This window comes from Vombatus ursinus, unplaced genomic scaffold, assembly GCF_900497805.2.
Source record: "Vombatus ursinus unplaced genomic scaffold, bare-nosed wombat genome assembly UNPS02014786.1, whole genome shotgun sequence".
Lineage (NCBI taxonomy): Eukaryota > Metazoa > Chordata > Mammalia > Diprotodontia > Vombatidae > Vombatus > Vombatus ursinus.
Window position 1 is genome coordinate 9602604 of NW_020954564.1, and position 22244 is coordinate 9624847.

Here is a 22244-nt window from a genome sequence, read left to right on the forward strand (position 1 = left end):
CTGAGTTTAAATCTGGTCTCAGACACATGATACTAGCTGTGTGACCCTGGGCAAGTTACTTAATCATGATTGCCTCACTAAAAAGCAAAAAAAAAAAAAAAAAAAAAAAAAGATTAGAATTTGTTTTTAATTGAGCTTGCAGGTTACATGAATTAACATCTACTCTAATCTGATCTAATATGCATTTATTAAGCACCTAGTATGTGCTTTGGGGACACAAAGGTCTTAGGCCTTGGGGATACAAAGACAAAATGAAAAACAGCCCCTGCCTTTCAAAGCTTACAAGCTAATGGGGTATAGAACACAAAAATACATAGGTACATACATGTTAATTTAGAGAGGAAGGAGAGAACACTGATAACTAAGGGGATCAATAAAATTTTCTACAGGGAACTTGAAGGAAGCTACAGACTTTAAGAGACAGAACTGAGGAGAGAGTAAAGGGCAGAGTCTATGCAAAGGCATGAAGACAGGAGATGGAGTTCTGAGTTTGGGAAACAGCAAATAGGCCAGATTTGCTGGAATGTATGATTTGTAAAATGAAGTTAAATGCAATAAATCTGGAAAGGTAGTCTGGAGCCAGTGATAGACTTTAAATGGAAAGGTAAGGAGTTTGTTTACCCTAGAGTAAATAGAAGTCATCAAGGTTTCTTGAATAGGTAAATGATAGGACCAGACTTGTGTTTTGGTATTTGCACAGACTTCGATGATTCAGGAAGAATAAGACTGATGACTTTGTGTAACTCTGCCACACTTAAATCCAATTCATTCTCAAGTCAAGACATCATCCATGAGGTCATTGGTCTTCCAAAGAAGGACAAAGGAGAAGGAATGTCTGCTCACCTCTCTGAACCTGTTTCCTCAGGGTAAAAATGGAGATATAGAGATTTGTACTATTTCTCTCACAGGATTGTTGTAATGATCAAAGTAGACAATGAATATGTATAACCATAAAGCATTATATAAATTAGAATTATTCCTATGATTCCTATGATTAGCCAGGATGCTAAGGAAACAAAAAATGCATTACACATACATACACACACATATTGGACAAGACAAGTCAGAAGTATGCGGAGACTTTTACAGCATTTTTAGTCCTGGAAATTTGAAAAACTGTGAAATACAAATCATGCACATGTTATATTTTGTTTACCTATATTATAATTTATGTAAATATATATTACATTTTAGAAGAGGCAGCATAGCGTTGTGGAAGGAGAGCCAGCCTCAAAGTCTAGAAGGCCTAGATTCAAGTTCTGCCTCTGACACAGATACTGTTTCTAGGCAAGTCACCTAACTTCTTAGTGCCCCAGCAACTTTCTAAAATCTAAAGGCACAAAGCAGTTGCTAATCTGCATTGGTAGAGGGAATTAATTTACCAGAAGAACCCTACACCAGTGAAATTGCAGATCCTCAATACATATAAATATATATTTGTATGTATATATATGCATATATTATATGTATCACATGTGTGTTACATATACTATGTACTATAAACATATATGCATATAAATACATATATAAACACAAGAGTAATTACTACCTTACAGACTAACCATACTTTTATCAAACTTCCCTGACAGGTCTTCAATTCTAAACATTTGAGGCATCTTTTAAAATAATCTCTTAGACTTATTCTAATTGACACTGATCAATTTTTTTTTTAATGTCAGCTTCATAGGGCGTAAGATGGTTTTTATACATACATTGATCCCACACTTGTCAGTGTTTCAGGATGACTAATTTTCTGCAGCAGCAGTGGGATGTACAAGAATCACATGACACAAGGGCTAGAAAAGAATTTTGAGATCATCTAGTACCACATCCTCATTTTTCAGATGAGGAACTAGAAACCCAGAGCGGTGACAAAGCTAAAACATGCAGCTAGTAAGTGGCTGATACTCTACTCCAAGTCTTCTGACACCAGGTTTGAGGCTCTTAAATTTTTTTACTCTTTCTAATAACAATAATAGCCACCATTTGTATAAGTGCTTTAATGTTTGCAAATAATGTTGCAAGTCCTTTTTGATGTTCACAACCACCCTCCAAGAATGTGTTACATGTATTGGCATATGCTTATTAATGTTACTATAGTTTACTATAGTATTACTATACTATAATATGCTTTCACATTCATGATCTCATCTGAGAGAGAATGGCCCTGGAAAATAGATAAGGAAGCTATTATTATGCCCAGACTACAGATGAGGAAACAGAGATTTAGAGAAGGAAAATGATGACATGGTTAATGGTCACATGGTGGTGTTTCAGCATCAAATGCAGTTTTTCTGAAGCTAAGTCAAAATCTCTTTCAACTTTACCATGACCACAGGAGCAAATGGCTTTATTAGCAAACATCTTTTAAAAACTTAGTGTTAGATGGAATCTTAAAACTAGGAAAAGATTTTTTTTAAATAGTATAATTATTTTCTTCTCAGATTTCGATTTCTGGATCCCTTGTATTAGAAAAGAAAGAAAATTCTAGCTACTGTTGTTCACAAGAACAAACCCTAAAATCTGAAATGGTTTTAGAAAGAAATTTATTAGGTAATTTGGTAGAACAGTGGGCTAGAAAGGAGGTATGGCTCCCTTTTGTCTAGGGTCTGGAAGGTTTATATTATATAAGATTTAGACAAGGAAACCTGCACACTGTCCTGGAGACTTCTTGTCATGTTGACAGGGAACCATTTAACTCACGTCATTCATCCATTTCTGAATCTGCCTAATTGTATTATCATTTAATCCAATTTTCCATCTCCTTCAATCAGAACAGTATGAAATATTTTCTCAAAAGCTTTGTTCAAATCTAGGTAAACTATATCCATATAGCATTTCCTTTATTTGCTAGTTTAGTAATTCTGTCAAAAAAAGGAAATGTGGTTAGTCTGGTTTAACCTGTTCTTGACGAAATTATGCTGGCTTTTTGGAATCACTAGTTCCCTTTCTAGATGTTTACCAATTATCTTTTTATTGATCCATTTTGGAATTTTACCAGGAATCAAAGTCAAGCTCCTGACCTATTGCTTGTGATTTTTTTCCCTTTAAAAATCCTTTACCAGTCTTGTGGTCTCTTTCCTATTTGCCAAACTCTTTCAAACATCACTGACAGTGGCTCAGTAATCACATCTGCTAGTTCTGTCAGTACTCAAAGATATTGTTTATCTGGGCCAGATGACTTGAATTCATCAAGGGCAACAGGTGTTTTCTTACTATCTTCTATCTCATCTTGGGTTATCGACTCCTTACTCATTTTTGTTGCCATTTCCAGTGTAAAGGTCATCTTTCTTGATAGAGAAAATGGAAGCTAAATAAAAACTGATCAATTCAAAATAATTTAAAATTTTTTTTTAAAAAACTGATCAGTTCTGTCTTCTCTGAAGGAAGAATCCCCTCTTTGATGCTTTTTACCTCCCAAAAGAGCTTTAAAAACAAGAAAACTGCAACAAAACCCTATCACCCTTTTTTGTCATCTCCTATATGCTTTTGCACAGTCTCTTTCCCATGCCTGTAATGTACTTTTTCCTCACATCTACCTCATAGACTTCACCACCTTCAAGGTTCTGATCAATTTCCATCTCCTACAGGAAGTCTATCCTGATACTCTATTAGTGCCCTCTGGAAATTACTTTGTATTTATCTCTGTTCATGCTGTTTTATCCCAACAGGATGTAAGCTCCTTGAAGGAAAGGAGTATTTTTGGCCTTTAAATCCCTTGCACCTAGAAAAATGACTGGCACAAAGTAGACACTTAATAAATGTATGTTGAATGAATTATGTGGGACAGAGACCACTACTCAAATTCCAAACAAAGACTTAGATACCTTGAAAGCAGAAAGGAGTTTATTACTTTCTCATGAGAAAGGGCACCGCCCCTCATTGACCTAATGGGCTTGCCAGGGAGGACAAGTACCTACAGAAAGCAAGGCTCATTTATACCCTAACTTGATTTCCTCCTCCCTAATCCCCTTCCCCTTATCCCACTGACTGGGCTTCAGGGGGCACAATCTATTCATGGAAATCTTCCCCAGCAACAGAGAACAAAGGCGGGTTACACAAGTTTGCCCGGAGACAAGAAAAGGCAGGAAGTCTATGTCCTTGAAAACAGGGTGGGGGGGGTTGACAAGGTCAGAAGGGAGTGTGTTTCAACAATACAATTAGAAGGCCACCTACAACAGGTGCCTCCAATTTCTCTCCTCCCACTCTCTTACTATCTGGCTTCTCACCTTATCTCTCTCCAAATGACCAGTGATCTCCTAATTGCTGCCCTTTGTGAGAACTATTAACAAGAACTATTAACCCTTTGAGGAGGCTTCACTTCTAAGAGATCATCTCTCACAGAATGAATTAAAAAAAGGGACAGATGTGAAAAATGTTAAGGAAGTGAATTTGATAAAACTGGGAAACTGGATATTGGTGGGGAGAGGGACAGCAAAGAGTCAAAGATAATTCTTAAATTGTGAACCTTGAATCATCTTTGTTTCTTCACTTTTCCTAACTCCCATTTTCCAATCAGGTACCAAATTTTATTAAGGCATGTTAGAAGAACGGATGGATTTAAGGGAAAAGATGAGTTTCATTCTGATTGTATTGAGTTTGAGAGCCCTATCACATATCCTGATAAAAACTGTCCAGCAGGCAGTTAATAATATAAGACTAGATATCAGGGTAGTTTTGGGTAGGATACATAGACATGGGAGTCATTAGCATAGAGATGATCGTTGAACCTATGGGAGCTAAGATCACCAAAAGCATGTGGAAAAGAGAACAGAGATCTGAGTGTACTCATGCATAGGGCACAGAATAGCATGTACATCTTCCTACAGACTGAAAAGGATCAGTCTGACAGGTAGGAAGACCACAACATAGCACTGTCATGAAAAACCAGGAAGAATAGTTTTACTTCTGCTCATCTTTCTAGAATATCAAATAGAATCTATAAGGCAGCAGAAGAAAAGAACATAGAGTGGCACATATGAGGCACTCCAGAGAGATGTGGAAAGACTTGCATGAACTAATGTTCAGTGAAAAAAGCAGAACCAATAGAAGGAGGTGTACAAGGACAACAATGTGGAAGATCACTAAAAGGAAGTTACAGTCTAAGTTATTTTAAAACACCAGTGAAGGTCCTAGAGAAGAGATAAGGAAACATATACTTCCTTCCTCACTTCGGAGAACAGAGGGAAACTACTAGGACAGAATACTGTATACACTGTCCACACAACCTCTGTATTGGATTTGTTGTTATTCAGTAGCGTCCCACTCTCCGTGACACCATTTGGGGCTTTCTTGGCAAAGGTGCTGAAGTGGTTTGCTATTTCCTTCTCCAAGCTCATTTTACAGATGAGGAAACCCAAGCAAATAGGGTTAAGTGACTAGTCCAGGGTCACACAGTTAGTAAGTGTCTGAGTTCAAATCTGACCTCGGGTCTTCCTGATTCCAGACCCGGTTCTCTATCCAGGGCACCACTAGCTGTTATTAGATGTTTTTGCTTAATTGTTTTTTTCTCACAAGGGAGGATGCAGTGTGGGAAGGAAGGGGGTGAGAAACAGCTGCGATTTATGACAAGATGCATCCATAAGTTGTTTGTTTTCATTTTTGATGAAAAGAAAATACCAGGGGGAACCAAGAAGTCTTTTTGTAAGGGCAGGTGCTTGACTGAGTCGGACGAAGTGGGTTGGAACGCGACCCGCGGAGTCGCCTCGGGAGTCGGGAGTCCCCGCGATCGCGCGCCCCTCCCCCCCGGGTGGGGGCGCCTGTCCGCGCAGCCAGCGCCAGTGCTGGGTCACAGAGGCCGGGCGCTCCTTCCCGCCGCGTGGCGCCACGGCCCCGCGCCTGAGGTTTGATCTCGGCAGCCCCGGAGCCAGGGCAACCCGAGGATTTCACCTGAGGCCAAGCGCGAAAGCTCCTGCCACTGCTCAAAGTCGAGCTTCCCGCTCGCGCTCCCCAAGGCGGCGCCAAAGCGGCCGGAAGCCACCGTCCCGCCCCGCCTCTGTCCAATAGGCTCGCACCAGAGCGGCGGTTGGTCGGGGGCGTGGCTCCGTCTGGCCCCGCCCCTTATCCCCATGACTGGTCCCGCCTAGTCCTGCCTGCTCGGTAACCAACACAACAAAACAAAATGGCGTCTCCGGCTCCCGATGCCTGAGGGCTCGGGAGACGAAACTCCGCAGGTAGGGATTCCCCTCGGTTTGTCCTGCCCTGGCCGGGCCCCGTCGTGGTGAGTGCGGCGGGTCTGCGCTTGGGATGGGGAGCCGGGGAGCCGAGACGTGACGAGGAAGGTGGGGGGAGGTTCAGGTGGCCGCGTCTGGGCCAATCAGCGCGTGCGCCGGGCCGGGCGGGGTGTCCAGGTGCGGGAAGTTGGGTCCGGGACTAGCGGGGATGGAGGGGAGGGCGTGGAGAGGAGTCAGTGTCGGGGCGTCTGGGGGAGCCGAGGTAGCGGGACGCAGAGGACGGGATGAAGAAGGAGGAGCGCCAGGTTGGGGCGCAAAGGCAGGGGGACAGGTGGGCGAGCAATACCTGAGGAGGTGAAGACGGGAAAAGTGAAATAAATTAAAATGGTTGGAAGGAGGAAGTCGAGCCGAGCTTGGCCATTCTTATGGAATAGGAGAGATTGTAAGGGATGGGAAGTCTGGCAGAGTGGACCGCCTCCCGGACTAGGAGCTGATTGCTAGATCGAGCCCTGCGTGGGCTGTTTGTAGGACCTTTGGAAAGTCTTTTAAAGTCTCTGAGCCTCGGTTTCCTCCGAAGTACCTTGGTAATGCTGTCAGTTTTGCCTGCTACCCTGGGTTCTTGAGAGGATCCTACAAGATGAAAGGGATTTACAGAAATGCCTTTCATATGTAAATGACCATTGTCGGATGGGTGGTGGAGTCCAGATAAAGGGATGTTGTGGGAACGGGGCTGCGGTTGGTTCGGCAAACTAGAGTCAAAGGACCTGGATTCAGATTCCACCCTTACTATTACCTATGGGACATTGTCAACCAGGTAACTTAATCTCGTTAGGCCTCATTTTTTTCCCATGTAAAATGAAAGGAGGCCCTTAAGATTCTTTTGAGCTCTAAATCTGTGATCCTATATAGGAAGCTTGAGTTTGGACTATAGAGTGAAGAGAACATCTGGCCATCAGATAAGAATAAGGGGGGGGAGGAGTCTAGGTATAGGAATAGCCACAGGTAAGAGATAAGAGCAAGTATCTGATCTATATGCGTGACCCTAGTTAAGCTTGGAGAGTTTTAACTAGAGAGGATTAACTCTTTAATTTAACTCTTCAAGTGGGAAGTCCCCTGAGTATGGGGAGGAGTGAGGATTAAATTTAGTGCTTTGGGCATCTGATGAAAAAAGGGATGGGGGAATTTAAGAATTATTTCATTTCCCCAGTACATTTTTGTGATTCAGAAGGGAAAACTCAATTGTGTCTGAGTGATTCATCATCTGGCTTTATCATATAATGCCATCCCTCCAATTTTTGCCCTTTGCTCTCTGGACCAAATTATGACAACGGCCTTTAAAGAGTGTACTAGCTTGTGTTATTTTGCCTCTTTTCTTGCATAGACATTTTCTTTTCTTCTTATTAATTTATTTTGATTTATCAACAATCACTTCCATATGCTTTTAAGATTTTTCTCCCCCTTCCTCCCCACCACCCTTCCCAAGATGGCACACAATATGATATAGGCTATACATGTACATTCCTATTAAACATACTTTCACATTAGTGGTGTTGTAAGTAAGAATTAGAACCAATAGGAGGAACCAACAGAAAGAGGAAACAAAACTCAACAGAAGAGGAAAAAAATAGCAAATGGTATGCTTCGATCTGCATTCAAATTCCATAGTTCTTTCTTTGGATGTGGACAGCATTTTCCGTCATGAGGCCTTAGATCCTTGAATTGCTGAGAAGGGTTAAGTCTATCAATAGTAGTCATCTAACAAAGTGGCTGTTATTGTGTACAATGTTCTCATGGTTCTTCTCACTTCACTCAGCATCAGACCATACAAGTCTTTCCAGGTTTTTCTGAAGTCAGCCTGTTCATCATTTCTTATAGCACAATAGTATTCCATTACATTCATATACCACAACCTGCTCAGTCATTCTGCAATTGATGGGCATCCTCTCAATTTCCAGTTCTTTTGCATAGTCATTTTCTAACAACCATTCCAGCTGTCCCAACTTAGGCTGTGTCTTTAAACTGTTACTCTTCCAAGAAAGTTTCCCTGAATATCATTAATTCATGAAACCACCAGCAAAATTCTTCATTCTAGTTTTCTGGGCTTTATAGTCAGAAGACTTGGGGAAAACAGGGTTTCAAGGCAGCTTGTAACCCAGGGAGAAGTCATGAAAATTATAAAATTAGAGAATGAGGTTGGATATCGCTAATCTAGGAGTTTAGGGCAGTAGCTCATAGGGAACCTTTTCTTTTTTTTTTTTTTTTAAATAGCAGTCCGGGTTAAGTGACTTGCTCAGGGTCGCACAGCTAGTAAGTATCTAAGGCCTGACTTGTACTCAGGTCCTTCTGATTTCAGGGCCAGTGCTCTATCCACTGGGCCACCTAGCTGCCCTTTAGGAAATCTTTAAGGGTATTTGGACATGAAGATCTTAAGGAATGTGGTGGTGATATGGAGAAATGGTCAATATAGGGGAATAGCATGGTATAGTAGAAATAATGTCTGAATTTAGTTACCAAACCTGAGATCTTGTCTGAGCTCTACTACTGAACTTGGGCAAGTCACTATGGGCTTCAGTTTCCGCATCTATAAAGTGAGAGCATTGGACTAGGTGATTTTTATGGTATCTTTCAGCTTTGCCACACCTTCTAAGATCCCTTTTGGCTCCAACATTCTTAGCCACCAGTTCTACCTTATAGTGATAACATTTCAAGTTCTAAGATCTCTTAGAGCTCTGTTTGATTCTCTATTCTAACATTTCACTGTTCCAGAGTCCATTCTAGTTCTGATAGCGTATGATTCTGTGTGAGATGCAAATAGAATTGCATTGTAATTAAAAAGCAAAATAGGTTTTTGTTTGCATTTTTTTAAAACTGAGGAAAGTTAAAATATACATACATAATATGGAAACCAGCTTTATTCTCTTGGTTCTGAGGCACAGTCCCTTGTCTGTTTCTATTCATAATAAGTATGTTCTTTAGGTTGCTGTGGCTGTTTGGTTTTTTGCCACTTTGCTTTGGTTAGGACTACAGTTGGCTTAAGAGACTGATAAGATCTATGTGTGTACCTTCTAAAGATTAGCCAGGGTCTTAGAAGAAATCAGTTCAACGTAGCAGAGTAAGCATCCCATTTTCATAACTGAGGCCCCCTTTATTTCCATGGCAAAATTAACTTTTTCTGTAATGTGGTTGATGCATACTGTGAAATGGATTAACATTATGCCGAATCTGTTGGGGGGGAGAACAATAAAGACATGTTTGCTGTGGTGTCAAGCAACATATAATTTGGAGAGGAAGGCTTTTTTGAGAGGTTCTGGTGGGTTGTTTTAACAAGAGGAAATGAAAGCAAAAAGTGTAAAGGCATACAGGTCACCAGTACTTGCTTTTAGAAGGCCAGTTCTAGAATAGCAGGTGTCAGGCATGACTGAAGTTTTAAGACTGATTTTTCATGTGCCTCACGTTGGTCAGGAAATCATTTCCAACAGATAATTTAAAAAACGTTTCCAGCAATTTTAACATCAATGGAATAACTACTGTAAATAGCTTACCAAGATGAATACATTGAGGAATGATATTAGTTTAAAAAATTCGTTTCATTACTTCATGTTTTGTTCTCACATCATTTATACACATGCACCCTGAATATCTTTTATATTATGTTTGCAAATATATGTAATGATAATACCTCCCAGTAACAGCTTAAAGAATGCTTACATATCTATTTTCTCTTAGTCTTCACAACATCTTTGTGAGGTTGGCAAGATAGGAGTTATCAATGCTCATTTTATAAACTAGAAAACGTAGGATTTGAGAAGTTAAGGTACTTATCCAAGGTCACACAGTTAGTGCATTGTGGTGCATGGGCCAGGTCACATATGGCCCAGGTCTCCTAGAACCTACCCTTGTTAAAAGCCGTGCTGTCTTTCTTTCTATGTATTGTATCTTCATGTTTAATTTTTTAAAATTCTGATTTAACAAACCCTCAAAAAAAGAACATTCCTTAACCAAAGTAGAGCAGAAAAAAAGAGTATATGTGAAACTACGTAGAGCTGTTGTGTACAACCTTTTAAAAAATTTCAACATGTTACTTCAAAGCCATCCTCTTTTGTCTGTTTTCCTGTTTGCTCTCTTCTGTGAATTTAAAAAATGTTCCAGTGACCCTTTTTTATTTTTTATCTTCTTTTAAGTAATACTATCACTGTCCTTCTCCCACTCAAGTTCTACCTGCTCCCCAATTAAAAAAAAAAAAGAAAAGAAAAACTCAATCCTTTAAAGTCAATAAGCATAGTCTGTCAAAGCACATGATACTTTCTAACTTCCATTTAGATAGACCCAGGTTTGTTTGGAAGTCTTGTGCTGGTTTCACTGTAGTTCTTTAAATGGCAACTAGATGATATCTTTTCAGAGATGTAGATGGGATTTATGTTATGGATACCTCTGAGATAACTTTCACCTCAAATTCAATGACTTATGATTTTATAAGTGTCTATGCTTACCTAAAGTGAATGGATTAAAAATGCTTTCAGCTTGCAGTGCTAATAATTTTTAATAGTGGCAGTAGATTTTGCACATTAAAAATCAAATCTGGAGCAGCAAGCATAGTGTAAATTGACACTGCAACCTTGCCCAAGATTGGTGGAGCTAATTTTATTTTTGGCTGAAAATTTGTGTAATACATCCTCAAAATTTTGTACTCGGTTTGGGCAGAATTGTCCAACCTCATTTACTGCATGTTTATAAGAATTATTGAGTATTATAAAAATCTCCTCAGAACAGTCTTATACATTGTAGTTAAGAAGACATTGGTTGAGGATACAGTATTGAAGAAGCATGTCTTATCTGAAATGAACCCTTTTACCACATTTGCTGGGTAAAGCACTTGTTTGAGGCAAGACAAACCTAGAGAGTACTATTTTCTTTATACTTGTCCAAGTGATTTAGAAAAAGTGTAAATGACTTTTTCAAAAAGGCCAAGCCTGCGAAAAAGTAGTATTGTTGTTTTTCAGTTGTTTCAGTCATGTCTGACTAGAACCAAAACAGGTTAGAAATGGCAGATGTGATCACTGTCATTGATCCCTGAGAGATTTATTGTGAGTAATATATTAGTGGTACAGAACCAAAAAAAAAAAAAAAGGCCAGTGTTCCAGGCTTTGAAAAGAAAAGAATGGATAAAGTCTGCAAAGTACAGACCAGTGAATTTTACTTTGATTCCTGGAAAATTTTTATGAAAGGAATGCTAATAAACATCTTGAAATAAAAACTGTTATCACAAAGAGCCAATTTGGCTATAACAGAGAATACTAGACTCACAACATTTCCTTTTTTTTTTTGATAGAGTAAACCCCATTTTGCCTACACAAAGTTCTATTTTAATGCCTTAGTGTGGTAATAGAGGTGATCTAAGGTTCTTAAAGACTATGGCAGCAGAGCACACATTCTACCATTCCAAAAATACAATAAGTGGTGTCTAATTTTAAGGACTAGCTATGCATAGTGAAATGTTATCTGATCGTTCATGCTGGGGAGGGTTCCTGTGAAGGCAACCACAAAGGTAAAGGGCTTTGAGTTCATGTCATAAAAAGATTAATGAAAGGAACTGGGAATGTCGAACTTGAAAAAGAAAAGACATGTAGGTGGTGGTGGGGGGGTGTCATAATAGCTATGTTCAAGTCTTTTAAGAGCCCCATCATTTATAAGAAGGATTTAATTTTACTTGCTTGGCCCTAGAAGGCAAAATTAGGAATAGTCATCACAAATTTCAGAAAGGCAAATATAGGCTTGACATTTGGAAAATCTTCTTAACCTTTGAGTTGTTCAAAAGTAGTATGAGTTGCCTGAGAAGAGAGTGGATGCCCTTGTACTAGAAATCTTAAATGAAAGGTTAGATACCACTTGTCAGGTATAAATTGGGTAAGATGGCCCCTGACATTCTTTACTTGTTTTATGATTTTATCTTCTAACATTTTGTGACCAAGGCAAGTTATTTTTAACTTGCTGGACCTTGATTTCTTCATCTTTTAATGGAGGTTGAAGTAGGTGATTTCCAAGGTACTTTCTAACACTAAAATTGTATGATTCCATATTTTTATCATCCACCTTCGAGCTGTGTGACTCAGGCCAAGTTGTTTAATTTCTCTGACACTCATTTCTATCGTTTATAAAATGATATTGGACTAGATAATATCTAGGATCTCTTCCAGGTTCAACAGTCATGTTCTTTGGTCCCTTCTAGCTTTAACTTTTCATAGTTCTAAATATTTTACCTTTGTATAAAATCTGCATTTCTGCAAAATATTGATATGAGCATGTGTACACAGTTAAAGGCATAGTAGATTTGATATCCCCCTAAAGTTTTTAAACCTTAAGTGTGCCAGAAAGTATAGTTTGTAAAAGGTAGTATATTCGAGAATACAGACATGTCCATTCCTTATATATGTTGAAAAGGTCAAACTTCATTTTTGAACGGTACATCTAATAAATACAGACAATTCTTGTTTTACCGAAGTGAACCATTCCTGCAGACCTTAGAGCATTTTTTACATAATGCAGAAATGTAAGGAAGGGATGAAGAGGGTTGAGTGCCAGTGGGGTGAGAGGATTGGCACCTGGAACAAACAGGTGGTGTAGACAGAGTGGGGCAAAGAACTCCTTTCTCAGCACCCAGAGGTCTCAGGTTTTTTGGTTTTTTTTTCATGGGGGTGTGGGAGGCTGCTGGACACCTAGCTGAAGGGCAAGAGTGGAAAGAGGAAGAGAGCACAGTAAATGGTAAAGTTAACATAAGTGTTTTTTTTTTTTGGAAATGCAGCTATCTTTAAATTCAAATTTATGAAATATGAATTTATGTAAAGCAAGAACTGTCTGTAAATGAATTTTTTTGGTCTGCACATTTATACTGCATTAAGTACCTTGAAATTTCTTTCAGCTTTGGCTCAACTATTGACCATATTCTCGCAATGAAGAAAGGTTCCCATCAAGAATCACCACCAAGAACAAAAATGACACCATCTCGCTCACTTAGTCCAGCATCTCAGTTGTCCAGTACAAGATCTAGGTCACTTTCACCTTATACCAGACTTGAGACTCCTACTTTTCATAGTAGAGGACAGTGGTTTGAGCAAAATGACATTGTGGGAGAAAGTAATTTGACTCTTGACTACCAAGATGATAAAGGTACTCTTCATTAACATGCAGTCAGATTGATATTTTAAGTAATGATGACATTAAACTATTTCTGTGTATCTTCCTTTTTCCAAATTTCATAGCACTCTGCACCTGTGTTATGCATTTACCATGTTTCTCTCACAAAACTTTGTTTGTAGTAAGTCCTTAAGAAATGTTTGTTCAATTATATGTGTTATGGTCTAATAGAGAAATTTGTCTACACACAAACTAGTGTTGTGGTAGAAATACCACTGAATTGGGAGACCCATCTGCATGTGCTATATTTATATAAGCTATTCCCAATGTATGGAATGTGCCCTTTATTCATTTGCACTTCTCAGAATCCTTATCTTCCTTTAAAGCTCTGCTTTCATTTCTTTCTCTTACTCCATGTAGTTTCTCTTACTCTCTTACTCCATGAAGCATTTCCTGATATCCCTAGGTTAATGTTTTATCAGTCCTCAATTTTCCTTGTACTGTACTTATCCCTCAACAGCAAGTCAGCTTCTTAAGGGAATGGAAGGTTGCTTTTATTTATATTCCCACCACTTAATATGGTGCTCAGATACATATTAGGTACTTAATAAATGGTGTTGGTGTTGGTTGAAAAGACCTGGGTGCTGGTCCTGGCTCTTTTTGTGACTTCATCTCCACCTCATAGAATCCCTTCTTCCTTCAAGGAGGTTAAGAGGGACTACATTCTTGGCATGGAGGATATCTTGTTTAAAGACGCAGAGACTAGAGATGGAGTGTTATGGATGAAAAGCAGAGAGAAAGTCATTTTGGTCAGGTCACAGAGTCCCGGAAGGGGAGTAATATCCATTGAAGCTAGAAAGAAAAGTTGGAACCAGGTGGGGAAGGGTTTTCAAAGCTAACCAGAGAAGTTTATATATAAGTCTAGAGGCAATAAATAGGAAGCCACAGGAGTTGAGTAGGGGAGTGAGGTGGTCAGATCTGTGTTTAACGGAAATTACTTTGACAGGAAAGTGTAAGATGAATTGGACTGATGAGGAACATGAGGCAGGGAATGCAAATAAAATATTGTTGCTATAATCTAGACAAGAGGTGTTGAGGGCCTGAACTAAGGTGGTAGCTGTGTAAAAAGAGAGCCAGGGTTGGTTGCAAGAGATGTGGAGATAGAAAGGGTGAGATTTGGTACCTAATTGGATATGTGGGGTAAGGGTGAATAAGAAATTAGGATTGTGAATGTAGGAGACTGAAAGGTTGTGGTACCTTCAACACAAATAGGGAAGTTTGGAAGAGGGAGGGTTTGGGGAAAAGATAATGAGCTCAATCTTGGACGTTTTGAGGTTGAGATGTCACCAGGACATCCAGTTTGAAATGTCCTGTTGGACCTGGCAACAAATGATGTGCACCGAGGTTCAAAGGAGAGGCTAGGGCTAGATAGACAGTATAGATCTATGGGGCTAGATCTCTAGGCTCCTTTCCTGCTCTAATGTTCTATATCCTTGCGTCCCTTTTATCTCTATTCTCCTCTAAGTTTAATCTTATTTTTTGACTGTTAGCAATTTAGTTGTGACATTTGACAGGAAGTGGTATCTGGTCAGGGTGAAGCTGCTTCTCAGATAGTGATAGTGGGGGAGTTGCTACGAGGGTATAGCTTCCATTTCTTATGGCAAGAGGTTGTCTGAGCATCTCTTTACTCCAAACCTTCCATCACTGTAGAACAGAGTATGTTTGCCCTTTTCAAAATATAGACTGGTCCACTTTCAGAGTAAACCTGTTGTTGTGCTTAAGAGAGCTTTCTAAAAATGTGATGTATATAGATTCTACCTAGTAATTCTAATGATAATTTAAATGATAAATTTTCTTAAACATATTGTACCAGAAAAGTACATTTAATTTAATAAATTATATTTTAATTTAGTAAGTCCATTTAATTAAGTAAATGTACTTTTCTGGTGCAATATGTTTAAGAGTTATTACTGTTTCTCTATACATTAAATCATCAGTCATTATTCACCGAAGAATTTGATCATAGCCTAAAAAACTGAGGAAATTCCTTAACAAATCTTTTTTTTTCGCACCAGAGCCCCATTGATACTGACAGTACATTAAAATTTTTCTAATGTTATTAAAATTTAAGAATTGATATCCATCCTTCCCCACCTAGAAAAAAATGCATTTTACTTTACATAAAACAAAAATGACATGCTTACATTTGGTAATGTGGAACTAAGAATTTTGGAGCCAAAGAATGGAATTGACCCATTGCTAAATTTTTGCTCCACAGGACAAGTCAAGAAGTAATGTGCACTGTTGTGCTTGACTTTGTGAAATATAACAAGACTTTAACTGTGTTGCAGAACTATACTAAAGTGATACAAGATGGTGAATGTCAGTTGATGAAAGTAGACCTTTTTTCCCCATGAAATGTAAAATGTGCCATGTAAAATGGAATGAGAAAGTAGGTCTTTTTTCATGAGATGTAAAATATTTTGTGAGATGTAATATTCCCCACCAATCAGAATAGGAATTTAGGCTTTTGCCCCTACTGAAAAGGAGGAAAATACATATCTGCTGCGTATTTCTTCATTGATTAATGCAAGAAACATGTATTAGGCATCAGTCATTTTTAAGGCTCTGTGCTAGAAACTGGAACCTCTTTTCTGTGTGTGTGTGTGTGTGTGTGTGTGCGTGCATTTTCTGTTAGTATTTACCCATATAAAAAATGTGAACTTTTTTTTTAAAGAACAGCATTTGCTGGATCATATAAGATAATTATATGTATAGAGTTTTGTATACCGTAAGCACCGTAAAAATGTAAGCTATCAGCTATTCTCATAGCTTTTGTAAGCATTAAGGATATATCTGTCTCTTCCTTCCCCAGTTTCCCATTTCCTTCCCCCAATCCTGACTGGAATATGTAATTGAAGTATTTTTTTATTGTTATGTTGTTAAATAGAGTGTATTTGAACAAAATTCAGGCGTTGTAGCTGAAACAAATGTTTAGAGAAAGAAATGGTAATTTTGCACTTAGTGTTTTCTGCTTAATATGTCTAGGTACTCTTAAAATGTTTATAAAAGTGTTTCTATGATTTATGATAGAAATTCATCTACATGTCTCTGAAATGTTTCATTTAGCAGTGTATCACCACTTTTCTGGTTGTCTAAGTTTAATTTCATTACCTGAGAATATTAGGTTTTCTGATGTTCCGTCATCTCCTTATCTGCTGCAAATGATTTGTTTACTTTCATTTCAGATGATCCTCCTGGAGTAAGATACATTACAGAGGCCCTTATTAAAAAGCTTAGCAAACAAGAAAATTTGGCATTAGTAAAATCTTTGAATCTTTCCCTTTCAAAGTATGGTGGCAAGAAATTTAAGGTATGTTACCAGCAATTGCTACTTTTAGATATTCAGTCATTATGTTTGAAATATAGTTTTGTGTTTTGTTTTTTGTTTTTTTTTGGAGTGGGAGGTAAAAGCTTATCTTCTCAAATAGATTGCATCATAGTTGAGGAAATATAATAGTAGCTTATAGTTATATAATACCTTACAGTTTACAAAGTGGTTTCCTCCAAAAACTCCTTTGAGGTAAGCAGTTCAAGTTTTAGTATCTCTGTCTTATATGAGACTGAGAAAAATAAAATGACTTGCTCAAGATCACACAGTAAGTGGGGGATTCAGCACTCAAACTGAGGGGTTCTAACTCCTATTCCATTGCTCTTTTAACTCTGTCTAGCTGCCATTTCACAGTTCTACAGAAATTCAGAAAGCTCTTTATTGTTGATTGTGGGAGTTCTATGGGAGAAGTCAGTATATGGCTTCTAATGTGAGAGAGCTCCTTGGTTGCTTCTGCACATCTGGTCGATTGGGATTTTACTTTTCATTAACTGATTGTCCTAAGCATTACTGGCACTCCCTAGATTGAGTAAAATTTGAATAAATTACAGAAGGAAATTTGAAAAATTATACAGTGGTACACTGAAAAAAATTTCATAGTGATCTTATGAAAATTGTGAAACTTAAAATGCAAATTCTTTGAATATTTTTTGACTGCCTCCTGCATGCAAAGCACTGTGGAGAAGCACAAATATTGTATCTTGGGATCTCTTATAAGTTAATAGATCATTAGGTTGGAAGGCATCTTAGTGATCTAGCCTCATTTTTCACATGAAGAAAGTCAAACTCTAGAGAGGTTGTTAAATTGACTCTCCAAAGTCAAATACCCTGCTAATAGTAGAGGCTAGTATTAGAAATCAGGAATCCAGTGCTTTTTCTAAAATATCACTTATTTTTTCCCTGATTACAGATTGCAGACCATAAGATTTTTTTGCAATTTTTCATTGTATTTTTATTTAGAATATACATATCTTTTTTGCCAAAAAATTTTTAAAATGATTTTTGTGTTATATCAGAACATTTGTTTACATATAGTAATTAATTTGTTCTCATCTAGTACATAGAAAACCTGGAAAAGTGTAATAAACTTGAAGTACTGAATCTCAGCTACAATCTGATTGGGAAGATTGAGAAATTAGATAAGCATGTAAAATTACGTGAACTGAATTTATCATATAACAACATCAGGTAAGCAAATTTTAGAAAATCATTTCAACCAATAATTATTAGCACCTATTAATACAAGTCGGTTTGTTTTAGTACAGTGATACTATATCTATACTAGAGCTATTCAGGTTATCTAAAAGGTTCCATTGATATTAAGGAAAAAGAAATTTGTACCCAGGTCAATAATGGAATCTGTCCCTAAACAGATCATAGAATTTCAAAGTTGGAATAGAATTTAATTAGAGGTCACCCTGAGAAGTGATCATCTGACCTCTGTTTGAATACTTACAGTGATGGAGTACTTAATGTCTCATAAGGCAGTTAATTTTATTGCTAGACAGCTCTAATTCTTAAAGAGTTTTTCTTTATTATTGACTGAACATGACTCTCTCAGACTTCCAGCTATTAGGATTATAGATTTAGAGATGGAAGGGATCTTAGAGACCACCTAGTCCATCTCCTTCCCCCATTTTACAAGATGAGATATTGATGCCTGGAGAAGTAGAGTGACTTGCCCTATGTCACATAGTGCTAAGTAGAAGAGTCAGCAATTGAACTCAGTCTTGTGACTTCAAATCCAACACTCTTTCCACTTCACCATCCTCTAAATGAGATGTTTGTAAAGTGCTTAGCACAGTGCCTAAGCACATTTCAGTGCTCAAAAAATACTTATTCTCTCCCTTTTTCTCCCCTCCCCTCTAATATCAAAATAAATCTTCCCAGTTCTTCAGTCATTCCTTCTTTGAGGTGGTTTTTTTCTTTTCTCAACTTGATTGTCCTCCTTTGGAACTTGCATGTATCTTGTTATTTATATGTTGTCTGCCCTTTTGGAGTGTGAGCTAGATTGATTATCAGTGTCCCTCTTAAATATGAAAAATAGAATGATGATTTAACTAGGTAAGCAGAATGTGACAAGTGTCAGTAGCTTGGTTTCAGTTAATGTGTTGCATATTCTTTGTTTCTCAGTTCATATTATCTGAAATGACAAGAGAACTGGGTTCAGGTCCTAGTACCACCAAGTAGGTGTAGTACTCTGAACAAGTCATTTAATCTCTCTGAGCCTCAATTTTCTCATCTGTAAAATGAGGGAGTTCAATTAGATTATCTCTGAGGTCTCTTTTAATTCCAGTACTCCATGATTCTATGATTCTATTTAAAGTCATCCAAATGGAGGGGCAGGAATTTTGCTCGTATAAGAAGGTCATATAATTGCTTAATAATATTCCTTATTCTTATCAAGTCTAATTTAACCTTAATTTCCAGGAAAATTGAAGGCCTAGAACATATGCAGAATCTTCAAAAACTGAATCTTGCAGGAAATGAAATTGATCATATTCCATTATGGTTTGGGAAGAAGTTAAGATCCCTGAGGGTCCTCAATCTGAAAGGCAACAAAATATCTTCAGTAAGTAACTTGAACTGATTTGAATTAGTACCAGTCATTGTTTTTGTATTTGTGTGAAATGCGGCCCAAACTAGGAAATTGAGAAGAATGTTGACCTGAGAATCAGGAGGCTATGGTTTGAGTATTGGCCTTGTGACTAATTCATTTTGTGATCTTGCAAAGTTACTTAATTTCTCTTAGCTTTGGTTTCCTGGAGATAAAGAGTTTGATAAGTCCCTACTGTGGGAAGAGGTATTTCCTTTTATTTTTTGCTTCTTTGTTGCATTTTATCTAAGTTTTTCATAGAGCTCTAATAATTCTGTGTCTTTTTTCAGCTCCAGGAAGTAAGCAAGTTGAAGTCGCTCAATGATTTAACTTCTCTGGTTCTGGAAGGCAATCCAGTAGTAGAGCTTCCTCATTACTACCTATATACCATTTTCCACCTCAGATCCCTGGAAAGTTTGGAGGATCAGCCAGTGACAAGTCGGGACAGGCAGGAGTCTTTTGATAGATTTGATTTAGGTAAGGTGACAGAATTTCTAAGTCAAAGTCTAAGCTTCTGAAAAAATAATTCAGAAAGCATTTTTCAAAAAACAAATTTTATTTTTAGTTTCCTAATAATAAATAACTTGCATAGAAAATGTAGCATGTTTGGAGCCTACTGTGGTGTGTTAAAAGAAAAATGGCACTAGATTTGAAATTAAAAGATCTGAATTCAATGCCTGACTCTGCTATTTACTCAACTGTGTGTATGACCTTGGACAAATAAATCACTCTACCCTTCTGAATCTGTTTTCTCTTTAGTAGCCTATCATGTAACTAAAATCCTTTTGCTACTCACTTCACAGTGATTTTGTTAGGGTCAAATAAGATAATGAATATGAGTAAAGTGCTTTGTAACTGTAAAGCTCTAAAAATACATGAGATTTTGTTTATTACTGTTGTGCTGTGAAGCTAGTCTTTCAAAACACTAACTGGGATAAATTTTTTAACAGAATTATTACCACATTTTTAAAAATCCTTTTTCATATGTCTTTAAGACATAGGTGGTGGTGGTGGTGGTGGTGGTGGTGGTGGTGGTGGTGGTGTTGGTGGTGGTAATAATAGTAGTAGCAGTAACAGTAGCAGCAGCTCCTCATACTTCAGAAAGGCTTTAAAGTTTCCCCAGTGCTTCCTTCTGTTAGGACAGATAGCATGGTTACTCTGCCTATTTTACATCAGGGTAAACATGGCCTCTGAGAAGGGAGGAGATCTGCTCAAGTCATCTTGCTAATAAGTGGCAAAGTCACATTACACAGAACCCTGATCTTTATACTTTAAGTCCAGGGCTTTTCCCACTGCCTCATGCTTCCCCTCAAGAAGATCAGGGAGAAATGGGAATGACAGTTTTATTTTTATTAACAGAGGAGATAGAACGACTAGAAAGAGACTTGGAAAATAAGACAAAAGAAGCAGAAGAGCTAAAGAAGAAACAGGCCCACTTCTTGGAAGAAATAAAAAATCAGAATGAAATAAACCAATCTTTGAAAGAGGAAGCTGCCCGGCAGAAGCACAGCTACAAGGAGCTTCAGAGTGACCTCAGCACCAAGAGTGAATTGGTACGTGGCTTCTGACCCTTTTTCGTCATGTCCAGTGTGCTCTCTCTTTCTGGGTCTTGGGCCTCTGTAATAGGACTTGGGCTGTAGCCCTTTAGCCATTTTTCAGGTGTATCTTAATATTAGGCTCCTCATGTTGTGTGGTATTCTGCTCAGTAAGAATGTTTGGCTTTTGTATCATTTGTCACAAAGTCATGGACCATAGATCTTTACTACCTACCATAGATGAAGCTGTAGTAAAAAATACCACATTCATTCACGGACTAGACATTGATGAAGTGTCTACTCGCACTGTACTAAGTGAGCCACAGATGGGGAACACAGAAACAGTGAAGACAGACATCCTGCTATCGTGAGCTTATAGTCTAACTGTAGGGTTGTAGTACATAAGAAAACATACAATACCCATTCAGTGGCCATAAGATAGAACAGATTATGTAAGAGAATAAAACACGGACAGAATGCTGTGAGACTGGAGGCAGCAAAGATCACTTCTAACTTGAGGAACAGGGCAGACTTCTTGTAGGTGTTGGCATTTAAGCTAGGTCTTAGAGGATGGGGTAAGCTTCACATACTATTAACTGTTCTGCTTTACCAATTCAAGCTTGGCAGGTAGCACTTATGTTTAATTTCTTGCTCTGTTAACACCTGGACCTTCCTGTAGTTACTAGGGCAAGCTAGGTGGTACAGTGGATAGAGCACTGGGCCTGGAGTCAGGAATATTAGAGTTCAAGTCTGACTTCAGACACTTACTGGGTGTGTGACTCTCGACAAGTCACTTAACCTTCATTTGAGTTACTTTCCTCATCTGTAAAATGGGGATAATAATAGCCCCACCACCCAGGATGGTTGTGAGGATCAAATGAGATAATAATTGTAAATTGCTCAGCACAGTGCCTGGCCCATAGTAAGTACTATATAAATGTTAACTATCATCATCATCGTGATTATTATTCTTCCTTCGCATTAAGCCTACATCTGAATAGGGAAGTCATTTGAAATACAAACACTTAACCATATCCTTTTGGTCTCTTCTGCCTTTACTGCACTTATCCACTTGAGAAACAAGCTTTTTATTAGGGATTTGGACTAAGCTACAGAGAAGAGTTGACTTTGGGGAAGTGAGCAGAGCACAATGGAGAAACCCCCTATCTTCCTAGTTTATTTGTCAGATTGTCACAGTATTTGTCAGGTCCCTTCACATGAATTTTGTTTGGAAATAATTAGTGTTAACAGGATCTAGTGACAAGAGTGTTAAGAGTTAAAATGTTCTTATTGCAGCTTTATACCTCATAGCTTTCTCTGTGACCTTGGACAAGTCACTTGCCTTTCTGGGTCTCAGTTTTCTCATCTGCAAAATGAGGGAGTTATATTCAGTGATCTGTAAGAACCCTTTCAACTCA

General features: G+C 38.1%; 1 protein-coding gene across 7 annotated transcripts in view; it reads left to right on the plus strand.

The window, feature by feature from the left end:
- The first annotated feature begins 6073 nt into the window (after window positions 1-6073).
- Window positions 6074-22244, plus strand: part of LOC114046958 (centriolin-like) — a 94212-nt gene continuing 78041 nt past the window's right edge. For 3 of the 7 annotated variants that reach the window (XM_027867606.1, XM_027867611.1, XM_027867608.1), the window contains exons 1-7: window positions 6127-6220; window positions 13090-13337; window positions 16553-16677; window positions 17753-17883; window positions 19126-19267; window positions 19582-19768; window positions 20651-20844. In XM_027867606.1, the coding sequence (XP_027723407.1) occupies window positions 6141-6220; window positions 13090-13337; window positions 16553-16677; window positions 17753-17883; window positions 19126-19267; window positions 19582-19768; window positions 20651-20844 (1107 nt within the window). In that variant the 5' untranslated portion in view covers window positions 6127-6140. Of the gene's footprint in view, window positions 6221-6967; window positions 6988-13089; window positions 13338-16552; window positions 16678-17752; window positions 17884-19125; window positions 19268-19581; window positions 19769-20650; window positions 20845-22244 lie in introns of those variants that run through there. The other 4 variants (XM_027867613.1, XM_027867612.1, XM_027867607.1 and 1 more) reach the window with 4 other exon arrangements.